Source organism: Echeneis naucrates, chromosome 21, assembly GCF_900963305.1.
Source record: "Echeneis naucrates chromosome 21, fEcheNa1.1, whole genome shotgun sequence".
NCBI lineage: Eukaryota > Metazoa > Chordata > Actinopteri > Carangiformes > Echeneidae > Echeneis > Echeneis naucrates.
The window spans coordinates 7,351,480-7,372,947 of record NC_042531.1 but is presented as its reverse complement, the minus strand read 5'-3'; the positions used below and the strand labels follow the sequence as shown (position 1 = coordinate 7,372,947).

General features: G+C 41.2%; 1 protein-coding gene across 1 annotated transcript in view; it reads right to left on the bottom strand.

Moving 5' to 3' along the window:
• Positions 1–275: 275 nt before the first annotated feature.
• Positions 276–21,468, bottom strand: part of znf385b (zinc finger protein 385B) — a 41,435-nt gene continuing 20,242 nt past the window's right edge. The window contains exons 5-12 of the mRNA XM_029530773.1: positions 6,688–6,824; positions 6,436–6,546; positions 3,605–3,776; positions 3,100–3,495; positions 2,490–2,674; positions 1,773–1,868; positions 1,514–1,548; positions 276–312 (exon numbers count right to left, since the gene is read on the bottom strand). Coding sequence (XP_029386633.1) covers positions 276–312; positions 1,514–1,548; positions 1,773–1,868; positions 2,490–2,674; positions 3,100–3,495; positions 3,605–3,776; positions 6,436–6,546; positions 6,688–6,824 — 1,169 coding nt within the window. The remainder of the gene's footprint in view (positions 313–1,513; positions 1,549–1,772; positions 1,869–2,489; positions 2,675–3,099; positions 3,496–3,604; positions 3,777–6,435; positions 6,547–6,687; positions 6,825–21,468) is intronic.

Here is a 21,468-nt window from a genome sequence, read left to right as displayed (position 1 = left end):
GGAGTGAGAGAGATCCTGCACTCACCTCTCAGATCCAATATAATGAGGAGAATGAGCAACAAACTCTTCTTTGTCAAATTTGTGTTAAGGATCCTGTTGTTTTTTTTTGTTTGTTTGTTTGTTTTTACCAAAAGCAGCTGAGCTGTTAAATCTATTTCTGATGATGACGATGCCATAAAATACACAAGAGAACATTCAAACAGTTTAGGCTCCTATTGGCCCTTTTTTGGAGGTAAAAACATTTGATCCTATTTGAGGGATGTTTTCTTAAACCTTTAGGTCTTCAGAAGGAACCAGTAGGGCTGAAGACAGCTGAGGGAGGTCGGAAAATATGAAGAAACTAATTCATACATTGTTGTTGTTGACAGTAATAACAACATTGCATAACATCAACCTCATCCTTTGAATTCGAATGCTGGGAGCGAGGAGTCTCTGAGTGCTGCACTGAGGAAGGACATGAGTACGATGTGATAGCTGCAGTAGTCATGGCAGGAGTGTATTTGATGATGGAGGGCGCTGGCTGAGCTCTCTGACATCTTATTTGTGCTGGTTGTTGGTTTGGACAGAGCGTTGTTGGTCTGGAGCTGTAGCAGGCTCTGAGTCCACCTTTTTGTCTGGACTCAAATTTAGACTGAAAATCAAAGTGCGGAGAATTAGTGGCACCACTGTGTGTTCACCATCATCCTTGGAGGTTATTCTTAAGATACTGCTCAGTTCTGTGCCCCCCAAATCCTGATTCTGATTATTAATTACATCTAAAATCTCATTACTTATTTTCAGCAGATTTAGGAGGCCACAGACTGTTTTGGTAATGGGGAGGTTTTAAAAAGGTGCTCTATCTCTTATGGTACCTTGCTCGCATTTTCCATGAGGGGGATGTCCTGTATCTGCTGATTTTTATTTATTTATTTTTTTTATGAATGAATAAATATAATTCCTGCTTCCTGGTTCTGGCCTCTGGTTCCTCTTGGGTTCAGCTCTGCTCTTTTTTTTTCCTCTCTTCTTTTTTTGAAGCAACATGTCCATTTCTTGTTTGGATAAAATAGTCGCAGTCTCGCTTCAGCTGGTGTCAGACCCAAGAGTAAGATATCAGATTCAGACAGCAGAAGGAGGCTCTGTCCTCTCATGTCTCTGCGTGAAGCCTCAGTCAGGTGAGAAGGTTGCAGGTTCAAACCCTTGCAGCCATGATGGAAGAACTGCCGTCTCTTCCGACACTTCTGCCTCTGGAGCTCCAGCAAACTGACACCAGAGGTCAAAGGCTGCCAGTTTGATTTCCCACAGCTGCTTCTGCTATCAATATGGCGTGAAGAGAATTGACCCTTGGCTTGCTCTGATTGGTCCAGGAGCGGGACGCAGGAAGGAAGCAGTAAAGAGGGATGAGGAGGCCGGAGGGCGTGGGTGGAGGGAGATGGCAGGGGTGAGGGGTGAGGAGGTAGGAGTGAGGAGGGGTGGGGAGGAGAGAGAGGAGGGAGGGATTGATATGGAGGAGGGTGGAGGAGCAAAGGGAGTAGACAGGAAGGAGGGAGAGAGGGAGGGTTTCACTAGCTCCTTCTGGTGAGAAGAAGAAACAAGAAGGGGAGAAGACGGGGAAAGGAGAGGTTCGAAGGAAGAAAAAAGACAAGGAGATGAGGAGAGGAGAGAGTACATTGATATTTGTGCGGATTGGTTTATTAGCATCATCTCAGATCTGCTTCCATTTACTGAACTAAAATGAGGCCATAACAGTGAAGAGCATCTGAATTTGAATGTGAGAGCGGTCAGGCGACACTTACAGTGAGGGAGTTTCTCTGCTGTTTGTTGTAAGGGCTGTATTTGGGTTTGCTGGGTTTTCCTGCCACTCGGTCCTTGTGCCTCCTGCTGGAGATGTGCTGCAACAACAACAAACACACATTAGCTGAAGACAGAGCAGACTGAGGCTTTCAGGGCTGCGTTTCTGAAAATCACTGATTTCAGAGAGTTTCCAGACGCCTTTACGTTTTACTGGAAGCAAAAAGTAAACCAGGTGACTTGGCTAAATGACCCGACTAAACGCTGGAGTGACCTCAGGAAAGGTCTGTGACAGACGTTCAGGTGAAACAATAAACCTGAAGATGGCAGTTCACACATCATCTGATGGAGACTGACATGATATGCCAGGCAGATCTGAAATACCCTTTGTACTTTTTTCTCATTGCTCATTTTGCAAACCCCCCGTGAGTTTTAAGTCTGAGTTCCATCTCAAAACTTAAAGCGACAGAAGGTTTAATGCCATTCTAAGATACAGAGAGAGAGGAGTCAACATTAAAATGTAAGAATTCATAAGACTGTCAAACAAAACTCAGCAGTCACTTGTGGTTCAGTGTGTGTGTCGTGAAAATTAGTGATGAAGACTTCTCCAATAACTTACTGAATAATGTGAATGTAGGAAGAGCTGGGACACTGAGATGAAGAACAGGCTAGAGTTTCTGCGTTTGTCAGAACAATATGAAAATTGCTTTGGGTGTTTCTACCTGTTTGAGTTGGATCTCGGAGTTGACGTGGACGTCGCAGATCTGACAGTGGAAGGTTTTGTTCTGCAGACCGGAGCCCTTCAGGCTGGCGCTACTGCCATTCTTCAGCTTAGCTCCAGGTCGAGGGTAGGCCTTGATTGGACCGGCGCCACTCCGGGCCTCCAGCATCGTTTTGTGCTTTGAACCTGAAAAATACAAGATGGACTAAACGGGACTTTCATGGACTGTCAGTGAAGGTGTTGCCTTGCGATGCATTTGTGAAGTCATGTTTAATGTTTTTTTTGTTTTTTTTTTCCCCTACATTTTATCCAATTAATAATCTTTTGCACCTTATTTCTTCATGCTGCTGATTTTGAGTTTTATGTCTGAGTTCCCTGCTTTCAGAAACACACGAGCTTCAGTTCATTTGTATGCGAGTTGCACTAAAATACTGGTATGACCAATTATATATATTAGAATTAGAATCTAATAAAGGCCTGTTGCCCCTGTCAGTATGTGAGGAAAGACGTTAGTGAAGAACTGACGTAGCTTCACTATAAATCTGATGACATAAATGAATCTGTTTGCACTTTTGAAAGTGCAGCACATGCTCTCTAATATCATCACTCACCTGCATTATGAGCCTCCAGCTGAGACAGAGAGTTGACGGCAACTTTGCAAAGAGAGCAGTACAGCAGCTTCTTCGCCTTCTCCTCCTCAGACTCCGCTGAGAGAGGGGCATCCTGGGAGGAGCTCTGGGAATGAGGGGGTGGAGCAAGAGGAGCAGGTGATGAAGAGGAGGTGACAGGAGCAGGAGGAGGAGGAGGAGAAGTTTTAGAAGAGGCGGAAGAGGAGGAAGAAGAAGACAACACGCCTGGAGCTGGGAGAGCAGAGGGAGGACTGGAGGGAGGAGGCTCACTCTCCGCTCTGCTGGAAGAGGGAGAGGAGGAGGATGGAGGGGAGGAGGAGGAAGGGAAGAGGAAGGCTTTGAGAGGAGAAGAGGAGTCTGTAATGCTGGATAGGAATTCTGCAAAGACGAGAAGCAGGAAGAGGAAGAAAAAACAAAAAACACGTGATAAAAACATAAAAATCAGTGCAGAAGAGTAACAAAATTTAAATTGGTGGATGAACTCAACCTGTGTGCTGATTGGTGATGCTGTTAGCTGCGACATGATGGGCGGGGCCTGCAGGGTTTAAGCTGCTGCCATTGTTCTCTGTAGTGACTGACAGCTTGGCCTTGGCCTTGTTCTCCTGAGACTTCAGCTTCTTGGCGTGACGACTGCCCCTGTAATGAGCCTCGGCCTGAGACTGAGCAAGAGACACATATAACTTTTATTTGTCGGTCTTTTGGACACAAAGATCTGAGACACATGTGCCTACATTCCCCATATTGCTACTCAACCCCCAACACTTCAGTCTGAAATATGCTAATGGAACAAAGCTAATTAAACTGGTGAGCCATGCAGCAGTACTTTGTGATGCCTGTAAAAACGAGAGAAATTGGTCCTTTATTTAAGCATTTAAGAAGATGAATCCTTCCAGCATTCCTCCTCTACTGGTGTCCTTCCAGCCTTAAGCTGCTGTCTGAACAGCACGAGGACAACAGTTCTCACAGTGACCCTTAAAATACACAGCCCTCTCCATTTGAACAGAGCTGGTCCATCAGTGCAGCGGCGGTGCCAAAGTACAGAGCTCCAGCCAAAAAACAACTACAACAACAACAACAACAACAAAAAAAAAAATAGAAAAGACAACCAGCCTTTTGCTGCACTGAACCATTGTCCAGCCAGGAGCCGGTTTGGTCCATTCACTTTCACTACACACAAGCACACACATTAAATTTGTTTACCAAGATTTTTATTGTTGACCTTGAAATCATTGCCCAGAAAGACACAAATATAACAACACTGCAATTTTCTTGTCTTTGACTACATTGTATAGTGTGCTGGCGCCTGTTGAGCCTTTTTATGTTATGCTGTCTCTTTGCTCCCACAGCAACATACGCCCTGCTAGCTGCTATCTGCTCTATGAGAATGTAGTTGGATATGGTGGCGTCTTTAGTTTTGCTGAACAAATTGAAAAATGGCTTAATGATTCTAAGATGAAAGGGGAACTAATGGCAGAAGTAATTGCAACAGTAATTATTTGAAGAACATTAATCCCAGATGTGGTCTGGGGTGATAACAGTCTCTGTTTTGTCCTGATTCAGATGACCAGAGACAGATCACCAGATAGGAATGACGTTGTCGCTCTTTACAGGTCTTTGTGCCGTGGGAGGACAACGTGATGCATATGGACAGAGAGGTCCGGAGAAAAACACGATACCCTACACTGTAAAAACCACTAATAGGTGTCAGCACACAGTGTAAGGAGCTCGGGGCAGCAGTGTCACCGCTCTGTACCAAAACCATGTTAACACTGTCCCTGTGTGACTGTCTGCAAACGCTATGACTCAGCTTATTAGGCTGACTTAATGCTCTCATCCCCTCTTACCTCTCCACCCCTCAGCAGTGATTCCCGTTTTCATGCTCACTCATGCATAATTTTACCAGCTCATTAATTAATCATGTCTGATTGGCGTGTCACTGATGGGGCAGTGCGTTACCTCTCAGCAGTCATTATATGAATGAGCTGAGTGTCATTTACACAAAATAGGGTGGGGAGGGTTACACCTGGTTATATAAACCTGATGTTGTATGCAGGCCTGACAATGATCAGTACAACACTGTCAAGTATCACACAACCACAGCTCCATGACTGTGCAGCATCAGGCAACATATGAAAGTTTATCCCTCAGTAACTCCATGTAGATGGGAAAAAAAACCCCGAACAGACAGGAAATCTCCTTAAGGGAGACAACAACAACAAAAACAGTAATAACGATTCTTCAGAAACTCCTTAGAATCCTCTTTAGGACACTAAGTTTATGTTTGTGTATCCAGCACAGAGACAGATCCAGGACATTTAAATAGAGCTCAGCTAAAACAAAAACAAAAAGAGAGAGAGAAAAAATACTCTGCAGAGTTGAGACATTTTTAGTATCATTGATAAAAAAAAAAAGACTGCAGTGCCATTATTAACAAATAAGGTGAACTATCCTCACATTTGAATTTCAGAGCCCTGTTGTATGCTAAATTTTAATCTGATTGTTGGAAACTGTTTCAATTCCCCGTTCTCAACCCCGCAGATCTTAGCTGCTAATGAACATCGTGTATTTGTAAGCTGCAGTATTATCTAACAAGCAACCGAAAATATATTAAAGGAAAAAAAAAAGAAAAGAAAAGAAAAAATAAAGAAACAAAGAAAAAAAAAAAAGAGAAAAGAGCACAGTTCTTCTCTGTGTTCCTTTGAGTGAGAAGACAGGATATGTATCATCATCATTTTCTCTCTGAACAGACAGAGGCAATAATCTAGTTCTTTAAAATGTAAGAGGTACCACTGTTGTCCCTTTGTGGTCGTTTTGTGTTTCTTTATCACCAATTTGTGTCTCTTTATCCTCATTTGATGTCTCTTTGCAGCTGCTTTGCATTTCTTTTTGCCATAATCCATCCCCTCATTCATTTGGGGTCTCTAAGCATCAATTAGACAATCTTTATTGTCATTTTGTGTTTTTTCTGATCATTTAGTGTCTCTTTGTGGTCAGGTTGAGCCTTTTTTATGGTAGTCAAATGTTTGTAGTCATTCAGTGTCTCGTTCAAGTCTCTGAATATATTTCAGTGTCTTTTATCAGGTGTGCAGTTTAATTCTGTTCAGTAATCCAATCGTGTTCATACAGGAAGCACAGAGATTAAACTGATATCCATCTTCTCAGGGAAAATGAGGATTTCCAAAAATATCAGACTGTTCCCTTAAACGTTCCCTTAAAATTCTCATCAGAGAGAGACTGATGCGCAGACGAATTACCTGAGAGGAAGTGGATTGCGGATTGGATTGAGGCATATGACCTAAACAAAAGACACACACTTACGTCAGAGTTGAACCTCAGCTGACAGACGTTACAGGAGATGACCTGTTTTTTCTTGGGCACCATGGTAACGCCAAAAGTGTGGTTAATAACGGCCTTTTGGACTGGGTCCATCTGCAGGAGACACACAGAGGTCAGAGGTCACCAGCTGGATGAACAGAGGCTGAACAGTGATGACGGAGTGACAGGTGTTTTTATCACAGTGAGTCTGCAGCACCAACAGCTACAACACCCCTTTCATTGTTACTGTCTCACCGAGTTGAAGTTTGGAAAAATCCCAACTGGTGACGTTGTCTCAACAGGAAAGGACAGGAACGGTTTCATCATCACTGAGGGGCCAGTGGCGCCTATCAACCCTGGCAACGCCCCGCCCACTGTTCCACACCCACTTCCTGTAAACAGAGAAAAGGACAGGTTGAATAATTGATTTCTCATCACCGAGCGATGGCACTATTATTAATTTGAGCACTCTTTTATTTCCTAGAGTGTCACTGAAGGTGACTGGTGGGTCATTAAAAAAAGGCCCCCAGCTGAATGGCTGAACATTAAGCTGGATAAGGCGTGCTCAAAAGGTTCACAAAAACCACTTTAATTCTTCAGCTGTCCTTTCTGCCTCTTTAGAGGAGACTGAGGAACAGACAGCTCTCTATTCAGTCAGCACTTAACACCCAGCCTCCCCTTTTTGGCAGCTTTCGCGGCTCACAAACAATTTGTGCAGCAGCTCAGAGTTCTTGATATAGTCTTGATATAGTCATTTTCACCATCTCTTCTAGCACATCAGACACACTGTGTTTCAAGTGGATGGTGGATGATTTTGATCATTGTCCTGCTGTACAGGCCAAACTCTTTTCGCTGTCACATTCTTGACTGACTGCAGGACTTTAAAGCCCAGATTTTTCTGGACAGACTGGGATCCATTCTTCTCTGTATCGATACTGTAGTTCCTGTGCCAAAGCAGAATAGTTTCACTCCCACAGTTGGCAAAGTGGGAGTTACTAAAAGCACTGACTTCATGACTTTTGAAAATGGCACGATTACTGTTCTTATTGTGTGAGGGTGTATTAAAAATTGGAGAAAGGCTCATTTTCAATGTCCGTCTGCCAAACATAACCAAACATGCATGGTGTTCACTACAGTGAGCTCCATGTATGAAATCAGTGAGGCATCTCTTCAACATGGGAAAATCAGGAACATCCCTGTTCTGGGATTCATTTCACCCATTGTTTAAATATTGTTCCCATCAAAATATCAATAATGATTAGCCAATAATGATTTCTATCATTTTAGAAATCATTTGGAAATCAGTGAAGCAAAGTACAAAAGACAGTGAAAGCTCATTTTGGCCAAATTTCTTGAGTAAAAATGTTAACATTGGATTTTATTTGGTGGTGACTCTGCAGCCATTTTGCCACCAGATGTGATTTTAGCCAAGTTATAATCAAATACATTTCTTTTTCTTTTCTTCAGAGTCTCCAATGCAAACATCTGGTGTACATCTGGGAGCAGTAATGGAGTCTTTTCCAAGTAATGACAGCCACTGAAGCTGAAGTGAAAGACTCGGTGTTCATAGCTGCTGTTTCTATGCTACTACATGAACGTGGACAGAATTAACCTATAACCTAATTTTCACTTTGACACTGAGCCAAAGAGGCGGTGAATACATTCAGACTACTGAGTCATAAGATTTCACTCTTCACATTTGAACAAGCAGCCACTTCAACTTGAACCTCAAGAGAGATGTGTGACATGGAGTCTTAAGTCTTGGCAAGGCTATCAAAGAACAAATGGAGGCGATCCATCACCTTCACATGTTTATGTCGTCCAGCTGACATTATACACTTTACAGAAACAACATGAGGAACATATGGAGCTGCAGCTGCTGCAGGCAGACAGAGGCGATGGTATGGAGAGAAAAACAGGAAGAGAAGGTGAATGAGCAGCCGCCTTAATGACTCCATGTGTCCAGTTGCCCAAAGGGGCCACGAAGAGCTTCTCGCTACTTCTCAGTCCTGATTCACCGTCTCTTTAAGAGGCAGAAATCACTTTAGCTCAGGTGTCTAACATGAGAGCAGGTGGAGGGTCACCCTGCAGAGATGAAACCATACACAACTATCACAAAACAAAATTGCTGTGGCACTTAAAAGGAAAAAAGAAAAAGTCTTGTGGGTCATCGAGAAATTATGGAAAGACTTTGAACTGCCAACAAGAAACGAATGAAGACACTGATTTCGTGTCAGCCATGTGGGGAGTAGGCCATTTTAGAAATGGTAAGGCCCAAATTTAAACCTGTTTGTTCTCAGTCATGCACACTGTGAGGAGAAGTTACATATACAGCTGCAGTGCGCAGAGCTTACAAAGAAGTGTATTTCCTCTGTCTGTGCCCAGTTATAGTCACAGATTATAGGAACCCTGCTGTGAGTGAACTATTTCATAACAACAGAGTGTGGGTGGAAACACTCAGAACAACTGAATCAGTCCTGACAGAGGAGGAGGAGGAGGAGAGGTTTTGGTCTTATTGGTTTTGTCCATCTGTCAAACTTAACTAAATCCATTGCCTCCCATTTTAAATACAGTCAATTCTAAACGCCTCAATCACTCACCCTCATTCGTTCCTTATCATGGACTAAAGCTTATTGAAATTCACTGGAATTACACTATATTTCATTCAAGCCTGTTTTAAATGGAATGACTGGTGGTAATCCATTTAGCGTGACAACTCATCATATCCATACATGGCAGCTTGTAAACCATTCAAACCCATTCTGTAGCCACTTTAGCCCAAACTAGCCAATTTTAATAGTGACATAACACATTTACATGTTACGTAGTTTATTATAAGCCAGTGTACATTCACTACGAGCCCTTCTACATGCATCATCACCGACCCCAGTCCATTTTAATGTCAGCGTTATGCATTTAATCCAACCTAAAAGATCTAAAACCAATTACAGTCCATTCTAAATGCCCAAAAAGCTATTATAATCCACTCTAACTGCACTATGGCCAATTTTGATACATATAATAATCCTCCTCATCCTCAGATGAACTGCCACTTTATAAATAAATAAAAAAAAAATACTTATTGCACTTCAATCTAAATGCACCATACATCACTGTAAATATTATAAATATAAAATTCTAATATATAATTGTTAAACAATAATATATATAAACTGTAGCTATTATTGATGCTAACTCAATGAAAATTGCTTTCTCATCATGGAAATGATGTAAATAACCTGTAACCCCACATCACATGTTGCAAATCCAGCTCCAGGCTCACAGATGAGAATGACAGCTCTAAGTGCTGATCTGAACACACTTGACTGAGAGGTTTGGTTTGACATGTATCCAGGTCAGGGCAGGGCAGCTGTGTCGGTTTCCAGAGTAACATTAGGCTGGCTGTGGATTAGCTGGGTATCACGCTGCCGCTGTTTGAGTTGGCCTCCATATAGCTGAGCTGTGAGTCAGTGTCCGCATTTATAACTGCGACTCTTCATTAAGTTCAGAACAGCGTGGCACAACACGACGACGACTATCATCAAACACAAGAAGCTGGACACACAACGGCTCAGATCAGAGTCTGGATCAGTTGTTATTAGCTGGAACATTCAAGATAGTAAATACAGATTAGTGTCTATTTTGAAAGGTGGTGTGTTGTGTCTGTTTGGTTGATCTGCCAAAATAAAAGCTTCACTTTCAGTAGCACATTTCAGATTAACCATTGTATCATCACCCACTCGGAAGACTGACACGTATTTAAAAGCCTACTGGTAAGTGATAGCATTAAATTACTGTCCATTAACTGTGCTAAGTACTTCAGGGTACACAGTGTCAAAAAGGTTGGAAGTGGTGTGACCTTTTGAGCATCTGAGGGTTACAGCTTAAGGAAGTCGAGTCGTTACACTGATTTTGATGAAATTTTACCAGATTACATAAGTCACTCTGTCAGTGAAAACAAAAAAGAAACCTTGAGAGCTTCGTCACTGGTCAGTTATGTGAAGTGGACTTGCTAGTTGGCCATGTTTAAAAGTGCTAAAATTTGCCAGACAGTGACCTGTTTCTATGACATCAGGAAGGTGATTGTGGTGTGAGGGGTCTCAAATGTTGTGTCTGACCGCTGTAGCCTCCCCACGGCCATTCAAACCACCTCTGGAACTTCTGGAAGGGCCACTAAGACAGGAATCAATCAAGATTTACCAAGTGCTGCTGGAAATAACTCAACCATAAGGCATCAGAAAGGGCTTGAAAACTTTCTAAAGGACACCTTGACGAGCATTATTGCCTCTGAAGCCGTACAACCTCTTCACTGACAACCGAACCCACTAAAATCTTATGCATCCTGAGAATCTGTACAGGGACGGCTTAAACCAGCTCAAGAATTCATGGAACATCCTGAAGGAGCATTTGAGACTTCTCAAAGACACCTTAAGCCTTCACAAATGCTGTCCTTCAAACCGTCTCACCACTGTGTTGACCTTGTTTTTCCAGCGACAGTGGAGCAGCATCCATCGAAGCCACGCCCAAATGTCCAGTGATTTCAGCTGCCGCGGAGGACTCTTCGTACTTTACTAGGTTTTTGTTTTTTTAATTGAATATGCACTGTTTTATTTAGCTTCAGTTTACTTTATGCTGCATATGAATTGAACATCTATTCCAGTACGTGTGTGATTATGATGAATAGTGTGGTGACAGATTCTTCTTAATTCTGTCCTCATGTCCTCTGAGATCTGGTTACAACACACACACACACACACAGACACACACGCGACCCTTCTCTCTTACAGTAAGTTGCTGTTCTAAGAAGCTGCTATAAATACTGATACACATCTGCTGCTGCCTTCACAGGGGAGGTATGTACACCAGTATCAGAACTGACCGACAATGAGGTAATGAGCCAAACAGTTTTATTTCAAGCTGCTGCTGATTGGATGAAAGATCTGTTGAAGGCAGTTGTAAATGAAGACTTTTACTGGGAAATTTATTTCCAATTTTTAGCTTCACGTTTGCATATAAGTAACAGAACTGCTGAATGTTTCAGGGAGAGACCAGACTGGGATTGATCACACCAGTATGATGCACACCAGCCCGACACTGGAACCACGACTGCGTTGTTTAGTTCAGGCCAGTTTCACGATGATTTGAACCAGACTAGATTAAACTGTTACTCGACTAGACTGGATTCATTTCTGTGCTACTGAAATGACTTCAGACTGATCTGGTCACACCAGAAAGTTTATCAAAATGCATCCATATGATTTGAAGTTTTTAAAGGTTGAACACTAACAAGGCTGCCAGATGAAATACTGAAATGACCTGCGTAGGGGAATGATGGACAGATGGTGCAACACGTCCAATAAGCTACAAGAGTTTCCTACATCCTGGACGCTCTGTTCCCTCAGCAGGGATCACTGTGCAGGTGTTTGTTTGGCGGGGGGCACAGAATGTCAATGTTTTAAATACTGGTGTGTCCAGGCCTTAAATCATTTTCACACAACAGGTCGTACTTTGAAACTTTTTCAATTTTCTCTCCAGGGTAACATTTGCTGACATCAGTGGCGGCATTTGGGATTAAATGGTCTATAAATTGCTTGCAAACCTTTTCGTAAGTGGTAGCATTTCCTGTTGGTCAGTCTGGTTTTCGAAGCAGTGGTCAGATTGATGATGTGGCTGCAGCCAGGGTCATCTGTGGCATTCACGCCCCACACACGTACACTTACATTTACGTACACAAACACAATGCCTGGAATCTCATATGATGAAGACGTAATTACGAAAATTTCACACGGTGTTGTGGTGTGCTGTGAGACTGACCCTGTAACTGATCTGACCTGCAGATCTCCATGTCATCTGTTGCAGACCACTTTCTATATTTTTCCCAGTAGGTGTGGTTGCTAAGAAGAGTAGTTGATATTTAATGACCCTGGCATACAAATCTAAATGGGATGGAGTTAGTTGCGTGAAAGCTTTACGTTATAAGAGAGTCCTGTCTTTGGAGCAAGTGGAAAACTACAGAGAGAAATGTATTGTCCTTGTATTTAGAAAAAAACAAAACAAAAAAAAAACCAAAAACACTTTTCCAGCTTCCAGCCATCCATGACAATAAACTGACGATGTCTGAGTTTTTTTAATGCTGGTCCAGCTTGACAACACATTTGAAGGCATAACCTTAAATATAAATTTTGACCTTCTGCAGGCAAGATGGTTAATTATTTAATCAAGAAAACAATCAGCAATTCAATACATTATTAAAATGATTGACAACAGAAGGAAAACAATAGAAAGAAAGAGAAAATAGAAGATAGGAGAGAACAAAATTAACAAGATGGATGAAACAACCAGCTGTCCAAATAATAATAATAGTACTGCACTCAGCAATACACACAAACGTAGCACACCCACAAGCCCAAATGCGCACACACACACAAAACGATAAGTAGGTGTAATTACAATAAACTAGCACCAGCAACCAGTTGGACATTAACACCTCATCTTTCAGCTAGTGAGTGTTTGTCAAAGAGCATCGCTCCTCCGAACACTCGAAATATGTTGATGCAGACATCAAAGTGTGTCAGTCAGTCAGTGTGTTTCTGAATGACTGAGATGCTTTGATAACCTCCTGCAGGCACCGAGTCAGTTAATCATCACCGCTCTTACAGACAACGCTGTTGACCAGCAGGAAAGCGTGTTGACAGCTGTGACCTTTCAGAAACAAAATAACCAGAAAGTACAGAACAGAGAAGGATGTTGTGGCTGATTAGCTGTCCATTTTTTCCCCTCACAAATTTTTGTTTAAACTTCTTTGGAAACCAAAACATTTTTTAATGGTAATCGATGTCTGGAATAAATTTTGTGAATTTATTGTCTGATTTGTGACCTAACTAACGCACTTCCTGACATTTAAATCATTTTTCAGTAGTGCGATACAGGCTGTAAATGGGCCATATTTATTATAAACAAGATGAAAGAGGTGTCTTAGAGCATGAAGCTGTTTAAATACACAGCAGCTTCTTTTACAGTTTCAATACATGAGGGAAATCCCTGCACTCAAACCTTAATTAAAATCCATTCTTTGACACTTCAAATGATCAGGACGTGGATTAAAGGCTGTAATTTGAATCGGTGCTTTAATAACATATATCATTTGGTAGTCAACGATGCTGTCATACAAGTTTGGTATGGTTTATTGGTGTTGCTGTGGAAACTGACTGAATCTGAATTTAATTTGATGAAGATCATTTGAGGTCGGAAAGCAACAAAAAGATTGTGTGAAAGTAAAAGTACAAAGAAAAAGTGCTGCTGAATTAACCCTCTGGCTACTACAGAAACTGTCGGGAAAATGATCTGGATATCCAATAATTACAGAGGATCATCTGATTGCCATGGTAACGTACATAGATCAGCTTGTGAGCGGGGAAGTGAAAAGGATTTGAGGTGGATATTTTTAGAAGTTGTATCCTACACATGTATGGTAAAGTTGAATGAAAGATCTCGACCTCTCAGGAACTGTTTTAACATAAAACTACAGTGCAAAAGGTCTAATATTTTCTTATTCCCCATTTTATCTGTTTGCCTCTATTTATAACACAAGGCCAAGTCTTACAGTTTGACTGACTGGTTATTTTTTTGTGACACCAGAGGAGGTTTTTGCCCGTCAGTCCACATGAGATTTGGTTCAACAGTCAAAATGTCAAGCAAAATTGTGTATTTTGTCACTTGTTTATTTTATCATCTGTGGTCTGAATAAAATGAACTGCAAGATTAAAAAATTCAGTCAGATCTCCACAAAATAACCACACCAGACCAAGACTGTCCTCACTCCAGACTCTAAATCACACCAACCTAAATAAACCAAATCATCCGTCATTTAAATGGCACCAAACTGGCCGAGAGTGAAATCCACCTGATTTTGTACCAATTTATAACACGCAGTACGGTGCAGACCAGATTTCTAAACCGCCATGTTACATTCACCTAACATTTACCATTCACATTTCCTGCTTGTAAAGAAATCACCATCGTCACCATCCTTTTCCAAAACATTTTTCCAAAATGACTTTTTTTTCCTTAGAAATAGAAATGACTGTAAATGTAAAAGTAGCCAGCTAACTTTAATCTTTTTCCCACTCAGAGATTCAAGTGATTCCTGCTTCTTTCAGACTTGAAACACAATCAAAGGAATAAATCCATACACAAATATCACATTAGCATTCAAACAGGATCAAATTGGAATATGAGATCAGAATGAAGTCTAGACTGGTGAGAGTAAGTTACAGCTTGGTAGCTGTCAACTCGAGTCACACACTGTTAAATCACACTCGAGTGAAAATTCAATAATAATCCCAGAGGAGTCCATATCATTACTCGTCTGAACAATCACAGCTATAGCGAATTTATCTATGTGACAATTTTACATAATAAAGTTGAAAATTTTTGAATGTGTTGTGACTCTTTCGGAAGTGCTGAAAATGTTCTTAAGAGAAAAACTGATGGATTTAATAACAGTGTAATTCTGTTGTGAGAATACCAATAAAAGGCATTCAACTGGACAAATAAAATATGCTTCAGTATTTTTTATAGTGCGTGCCTGCAGGCAACAGTACTCAGGAACAACTGAAAAAATAGAAGTGCCAGCCTTGTTCGTAATGTTAGATGATATTATAAACACCAAAGATTTGCCACATTTGCTCCATGCACATTTTCTAATAGTTGTAAACCAATGTCGTGCCTGCATTTTACTGATTGCTGACTAATAAAATGATCATCCATTTTACTAAAGAATTGCTATCCATCGATAAACTCATCACTGCATGGCAGAAATAAACCCTGGTTAGCAGAGCATCACATTTTAATATTTTATCTTCCATACTCAGCACCACCTTTGATTAAACTACACTGCATTTTATATTACCAACTGTATTATATTATATCTATAATATAAAAATGCTTGCTGAGTCCCCAGTAGTTACAAAAACACAGTGTAGTTTCTCCTTTCTTTGATAATTCTCTTTAATAATTCCTGAATTTGGATTTAGCCGGCCATCCAGCTTTTGTTTTTCTTTTAACATCAGGACAGTATGCTTAAATCTCTAACTAATGCCAGAGTTTGGGGAATAAAATGGGGCTGTGCAGTAGGGTACTTCCTGTGACAAACATCAGCACATCATCATGCAGATGCATTACAACTTCATTACAGCTTCGTGGCATCACCCTCCAACAGAAACATCTGGTTTCTCTGTTAATCAGACTGTGAAATGATTCAGACCAAAGAGAAACCAACAGCAGCTGAGAATATTCTTACACAAGACGAGAGGAAGTGATGAAGGCAGAGAATGAGGAAGAGCGAGGACGCTTCAGAAAGATGGGAAGGTTCCTACCTGCATCGGATGTCGATTTCTCTTGATCCGGATTCTCTTTTTCTCTTCCTGTCTTAATTTGATTGTACTGCGCTCTACTGTAGCCCTCTCTGTCGTCTACTGCACTCTGCTGTTTCCGTCTGTGATACTCTGCTGTCGTCTTTTTTTACAAACCAAACAGCCAAAAACACCCACCACTGAGTGAGTGTGTGTGTGTGTGTGTGTGTGTGTGTGTGTGTGAGAGAGAGAGAGAGAGAGCAAGCAAGCAAGCGAGTGTATGTATCAGGTGACTGGAGCAAGAGTGGCATGTGTCATCGCTATCTGAACCCCCGAACCCTCCGTGTCAGGTGTGTGTGTGCGTGTGTGTTACTTCTTAATCCCCTGCTGCCATTTCCTCCAGGGAGAGGAAACCCTATCCCTAAGGACGAGCGAGAGCAGGGGAGAGAGCGACCACACACACACACACACACACACACACACAGTTTACAGATTATATTGGGGGATTAAAGATTAAATTACCCTGTCGCAGTCTCTGCCTTTTGATCATTCGAGTGTGCGATGAGATCAGAGAGCAGTTGTTATCGGTTCACACCATGACCTGTTACTGTGTGCATTTGACATACAGCCAGCTGGCTCACAGGTAATAAAAACACAACATAAAAAATAAAGTGTTACATTAAATGTTTCAGGAGCTAACTTGGCTCTAACTCACTCCGGCCAGATTCGGAGTGAAACATTTGGTGTCATTCATCCTTCACAGATGGTGAAGCACAAAAGTCATGAAGAAAAGATAGTGAAGATGAGACGTTTCTGTTTGCTCCATGAAAAGAAACAAGAGTCTTTTGATCGAGTCCTTCAGTGGATGTTCAAGGCGCCAAGTCGTGATTTATTTTACTTTTTTTTTTTAATCGCACCGTTGCATTTTGATTTTAAACGATGCACAAACCTTTCCACCTCAGTAAAACGCTTAAAAAAATATTCTCACAATATTGTTCTCAATGTCAATATAATACTTCAACATCGTTATTCTTCTCACTCCAGAATTCAAACAGAGCATATAAGAGGTCATTAGAAAACATCCACATCAAAACAGGTGATCTACTGATATTCTCCAGAAAGGACAGATGCTTGCTGGACATTGCTGTAAGCCTTCATAGTTACTCTTAAACCTGAAAGAAAATAATAGCTAATAAGTACCAATCAGCTGCTACAAAGCTGCTCTTTAAGGTCCACTACTTGTGTAGACAAGAAGCTTGTCTTTGTCACTTCTCTGGCTTGAGAATGTCTCACTAATGAACTGCAGCTGACACCGGCACATGTTGATTAATGTAAATTTATTTATAATTTAATTATTTAAACTTATAGTGCAAATCCCTTGAGACGCGTAATCTAATTTTAATTTCAGCACATACCTGAAATGATGCCTAAAACCACAAACTCACATTTTTATATCAGTGTTTGTTTTCATGTTAAACAAACTGGATACAGGGTGTTAATTAGTGAGCTTTGGAGGGTGGGGGGGGGATATTTCCTGCAGCTTCCACTCTTTATGAAGCTCGATGACTCCAGCTCTGCACCTCTTTTCCCTCTCAGCCAGTATATTCCCCCTTACATGTTTACATTTGACCAAAGTCCTCCATCACCTCCACAGTCTTTCCCTGCTGTCGTGTCCCTGTCACTGACCAGTGGAGCCCTGCACTGCCAGCGTCGCTCCTGGACGTCCTGACAGTTCACCCACATGATCCCTCTCTGGTTTCCTGCTGCAGAAAACACTGCTGATGAGATCGCTGCAGCTGGAGGAACACAGGATATTAATACACCACTGATTCTACAGGGAGGAGAACCCGTCTTACTACCTTCATCTGCATCTTAAACATCCCTTCTCCACAGAGAAGGAGGGCGGTAAAGAGAGAGAGACTTAGTGTGGTTTTGCTGACAGCAGCATTAGACATCACACCGCATTATTATAATGCAGAGAAACACACATTAACATAACAAGTGTGTGTGTGTGCGTGTGCATGTGTGTGTAAGTAGGTCACATTCAGATCCTTCTCCATCCAAAATGAACACACACACACACACGCAGACCAATCAGGAATATGAAAACAGACAGGAGAGAGCTCCAGCCTGAGTCTACTGAATCAGTAGAAACCAACATAAACAGCGCAGATCCAGCGACCATAGAAACTTCATTAGAATCAAACATCGTACGTCGACAGACAGCGTTCTGCTCACAGCCTACAGCTGACTACCTAGCCAACGTAGTAAAGTTTGTCCTGCGAGTGACACTACAGCTACATTAAGGAGGTGCATCTCCTGTGAAGCAGGAAGGTGACCAGGAAATTTCATGGAAACCTGAGCTGTGGATTTCCAGAAGCTCGGAGGAGTCGGACAAAATCAAATCTCAACCATGTTTTAGAAACTTTTTCAAACACTTTGATATTTCTTATGGAGGATATTTAGCACACAGGTAAAACAGAGCTAGTTGATCAATAGCGAATCATTTAGCATTTATTAATAGTTTAGGTGATTTTTCAAGGAAAGATACCAAAATAATTCCTTGTTTAAAGTATTAAATCATGAGGATCAAGCGTGGTAGTTAACTGGATCTTTGGAACTGTGAGACATTATAACAGCCTATTTCAACATTTTATTTTTTACCTTACAAACTGAATGATAGTTGATTAATCAAGAAAAATCTGCCTTAAATAAAAAAAAGAATGAAAGTAATCATTGGAAGCAGCCTTAAACATTAACACCAAAAGACCCAGGCTTTTACTTTGTAATGATTGAGTACTCTCTCTTATCTGATCAGTTTTTCCATTTGTTGAAGTGCTAGTGACTCTGATTTAATATCTCAGTGTCAAATGATCTCAATGTGACTAAAAGAAGCAAAAGAGCAACTGCAGCTACTCTGAAAATCCCAGCAAATGAAACCAGACTGAGCAACCCGGCTCTACAAACGGCATCGTAATGAACAGCCCAAGAAACTGGAAATACAAACAGCATCTATGAGCAGTGAAGGATGAAGCTCAGATTTAATATGCAGAAAAAAAAAAACGGACTGACACAAAACAAGGGAATCTATTGTGCGTGTTTTTGTCTTTCACACTCACACACACACACACACACACAAGCACACTGTGTTGTGTTGATGAGCAGCAGTGTGTGGGTAATCACAGTAGTCATGCTAGCTATAATGAGAGGAATGTCAGACAGACACACAGCAAGTAGCCACAGATCCAGCAGAACCAATATCAGCATTTCAAAATATTGTTTCCTCCAGGATTTCTTTCTTATTATTATTAGCCCAGATCACTAATGTTCATCTAGCTGTTAATTTACCTGGAAATAGTCTGTGAGAAGACAGTCAGACTTTTCAGGTTGAACACACAAAAGATCATTTAAAAGAGCAAATGATTCAGAAGAGGCTGCAAAGTGTGCCGCAGTGTCTGTAACGGAGATGTGAGGAGAGCATAGTAACTATTTAATCCACCTGCTTTTAGGAGCCCTTTTAATGTGCGCCCACCCACAAATTGGTGAGAATGCCAGAAATGGCATAAAATTTGGCAACAAAATCAAAAATAGTGCTCGCTGTTTTTTGAGGTGCAGGGTTGGCACATAGAGAAAGAGGTGATAACTGATGGTGACAGATTTTAAGCAGAAACTTGGTTTAGTCGCCACCAGACTGAAATATCTCCTCAACTATTCTGCAGAGCGTCATAATTTTCGGGGTTAGGGTACGTCCTGCTGACTTTGATGATCATGTGAAAGCAAAAATCACTCATCAATTCTCAAACTGGAAAACAACTTCATGACCTTTTTCGAGATTATGATTTTTTTTGTTTTAGACCAAGCAAAACCATGACGTCCTTGAAACTGTGTTCACCACTAATTAGCTATTCATAGTAAACATCATACATGTTTACCATCAGCAGGTTAGTTTTGTGACAGCTTGACTGTTTACATACTGAGTTTTATGAAATTTAGCTCAAAGTAATGTTCGTGAATCCTAACAAAGCTATTGGCATCTACAATCTTCAAGTCATTTTCCAAAACTAGCTCAAAATTTCGATTTAAATACAAATTTTTGGTTGTGCAAGATGATAATTTATATTTAAAACCAGCTTTTGTCACATCTTTTATCTCTTCTAATTTTTATAGCTGAGGTAGAAAAAACACCATTAGGAGAAATTTTACCTTTTCTTTTAAACATGTTTTACTACAAGGATTCTACAAGCAATCCAAACAAAAATAATATTTAAATAACTAAACAACTGAGGACACTCATCAGAAACGAATGGCGATCAGGCTTTAACCATGACCACAGCCTCAGTTCAAGGTTTGAGTTGAGGTCATGACCTCGGGGTCTTCTCCTTGACCCTCTCACACCTTAGACACACCTGTATGCAGACACGCTGCACACACTTGATCCTCCAGCCTGACACAGGAAAAAGACCAACACTGAAGAACAAAGCAGCTAATTTAAGAGCTAAAACAGAATTAGACGGAAGAAGGATTTCCTACCTCGATTCAGAAAACTACTCCACATCATCAGCAGGGAGACAGCTGTCTCACCTCCTCCACCCTCTCCTCTCAATCATCTGCTCCCCCAGTAACAAAAAGCAGTGAAGAGAAAACACAAGCCAAACAGCGGCGATTCGCTGTCTCACTGTCTGTGTGAACACAGAGAGACACGTGTGTGTGTGTGTGTGTGAGGAACGCGACGACACACAGCGAGAAAGAGACAGTGTATATGAATCACTGAGGTGATGATATTCAGGGTGAGTGGTGATGACGGCCACTCTGTCTCACTGGAAATCCCTTTTTCTCCATCTCTGAAATGTTCACTCGCTCTCACCCACTTCACAGCATCGTAAATTAAAAGAGGAGGAGAGGAGGAGGGGAAATTAGAAAATTAGTTCTTCCACCACCCCCCCTAAAAAAAAAAAATAAAATAAATAAAATAATGACAAAACAAAAAACTAAAAACCGCATAAGAGAATTGGACAAAAACTGAAAAGAAACATATTGAAAAAATAACCAACAGGGAGCAGAAATTGAGAGTACAACCAGCCTTCCATGTGTTTACTAGTCCCACAACCAGCTGTCTGCTCGATAAATCTAACCCGGACTGATCCTGCTGGGGTTTCCAATAGACCAGTTCTGCTAGTTCAATTAAAAGTTTTCTGCTAAACCTGAACTGCTCTCACTAATCGTCTTCTTGTTATTCTATAAATTGCAACTTTATATTCTCCTGCTGGTTTTATATCATCCATTTACTAGCTCTGCCATTAGAGCTCTATTAAATCTTAACCAGCGCTGCCAGTTTTCTGCTGGAACCTGTTTCAAGCTGGTGTCTGCCTTCATCAGTAGTATATTTCCCAGAAGATTTCGACCATCTCCTGAATCCAGTGCACTGTCTATCTGGCTTCCTCTAGTCATTTGTTATTCTTACCAGTCAAACTTTTCTCCTGCTGCCGTAAACATGCGGCTGGTTATTTGTTAGCGCTGTTGAAGTCAAACAAGCCCCAGCTCTAGTTCTTTTGAGTATTACAAATTGTCTACTGATGGTGACAAACGTGTCATGTGGATGCAGCATCACAGGTTCACATCTGGTCATACATTATCTGCCAATCCAGCTGCCCCCCCCCACCCAGGGAACATTGTCACCTCTGCA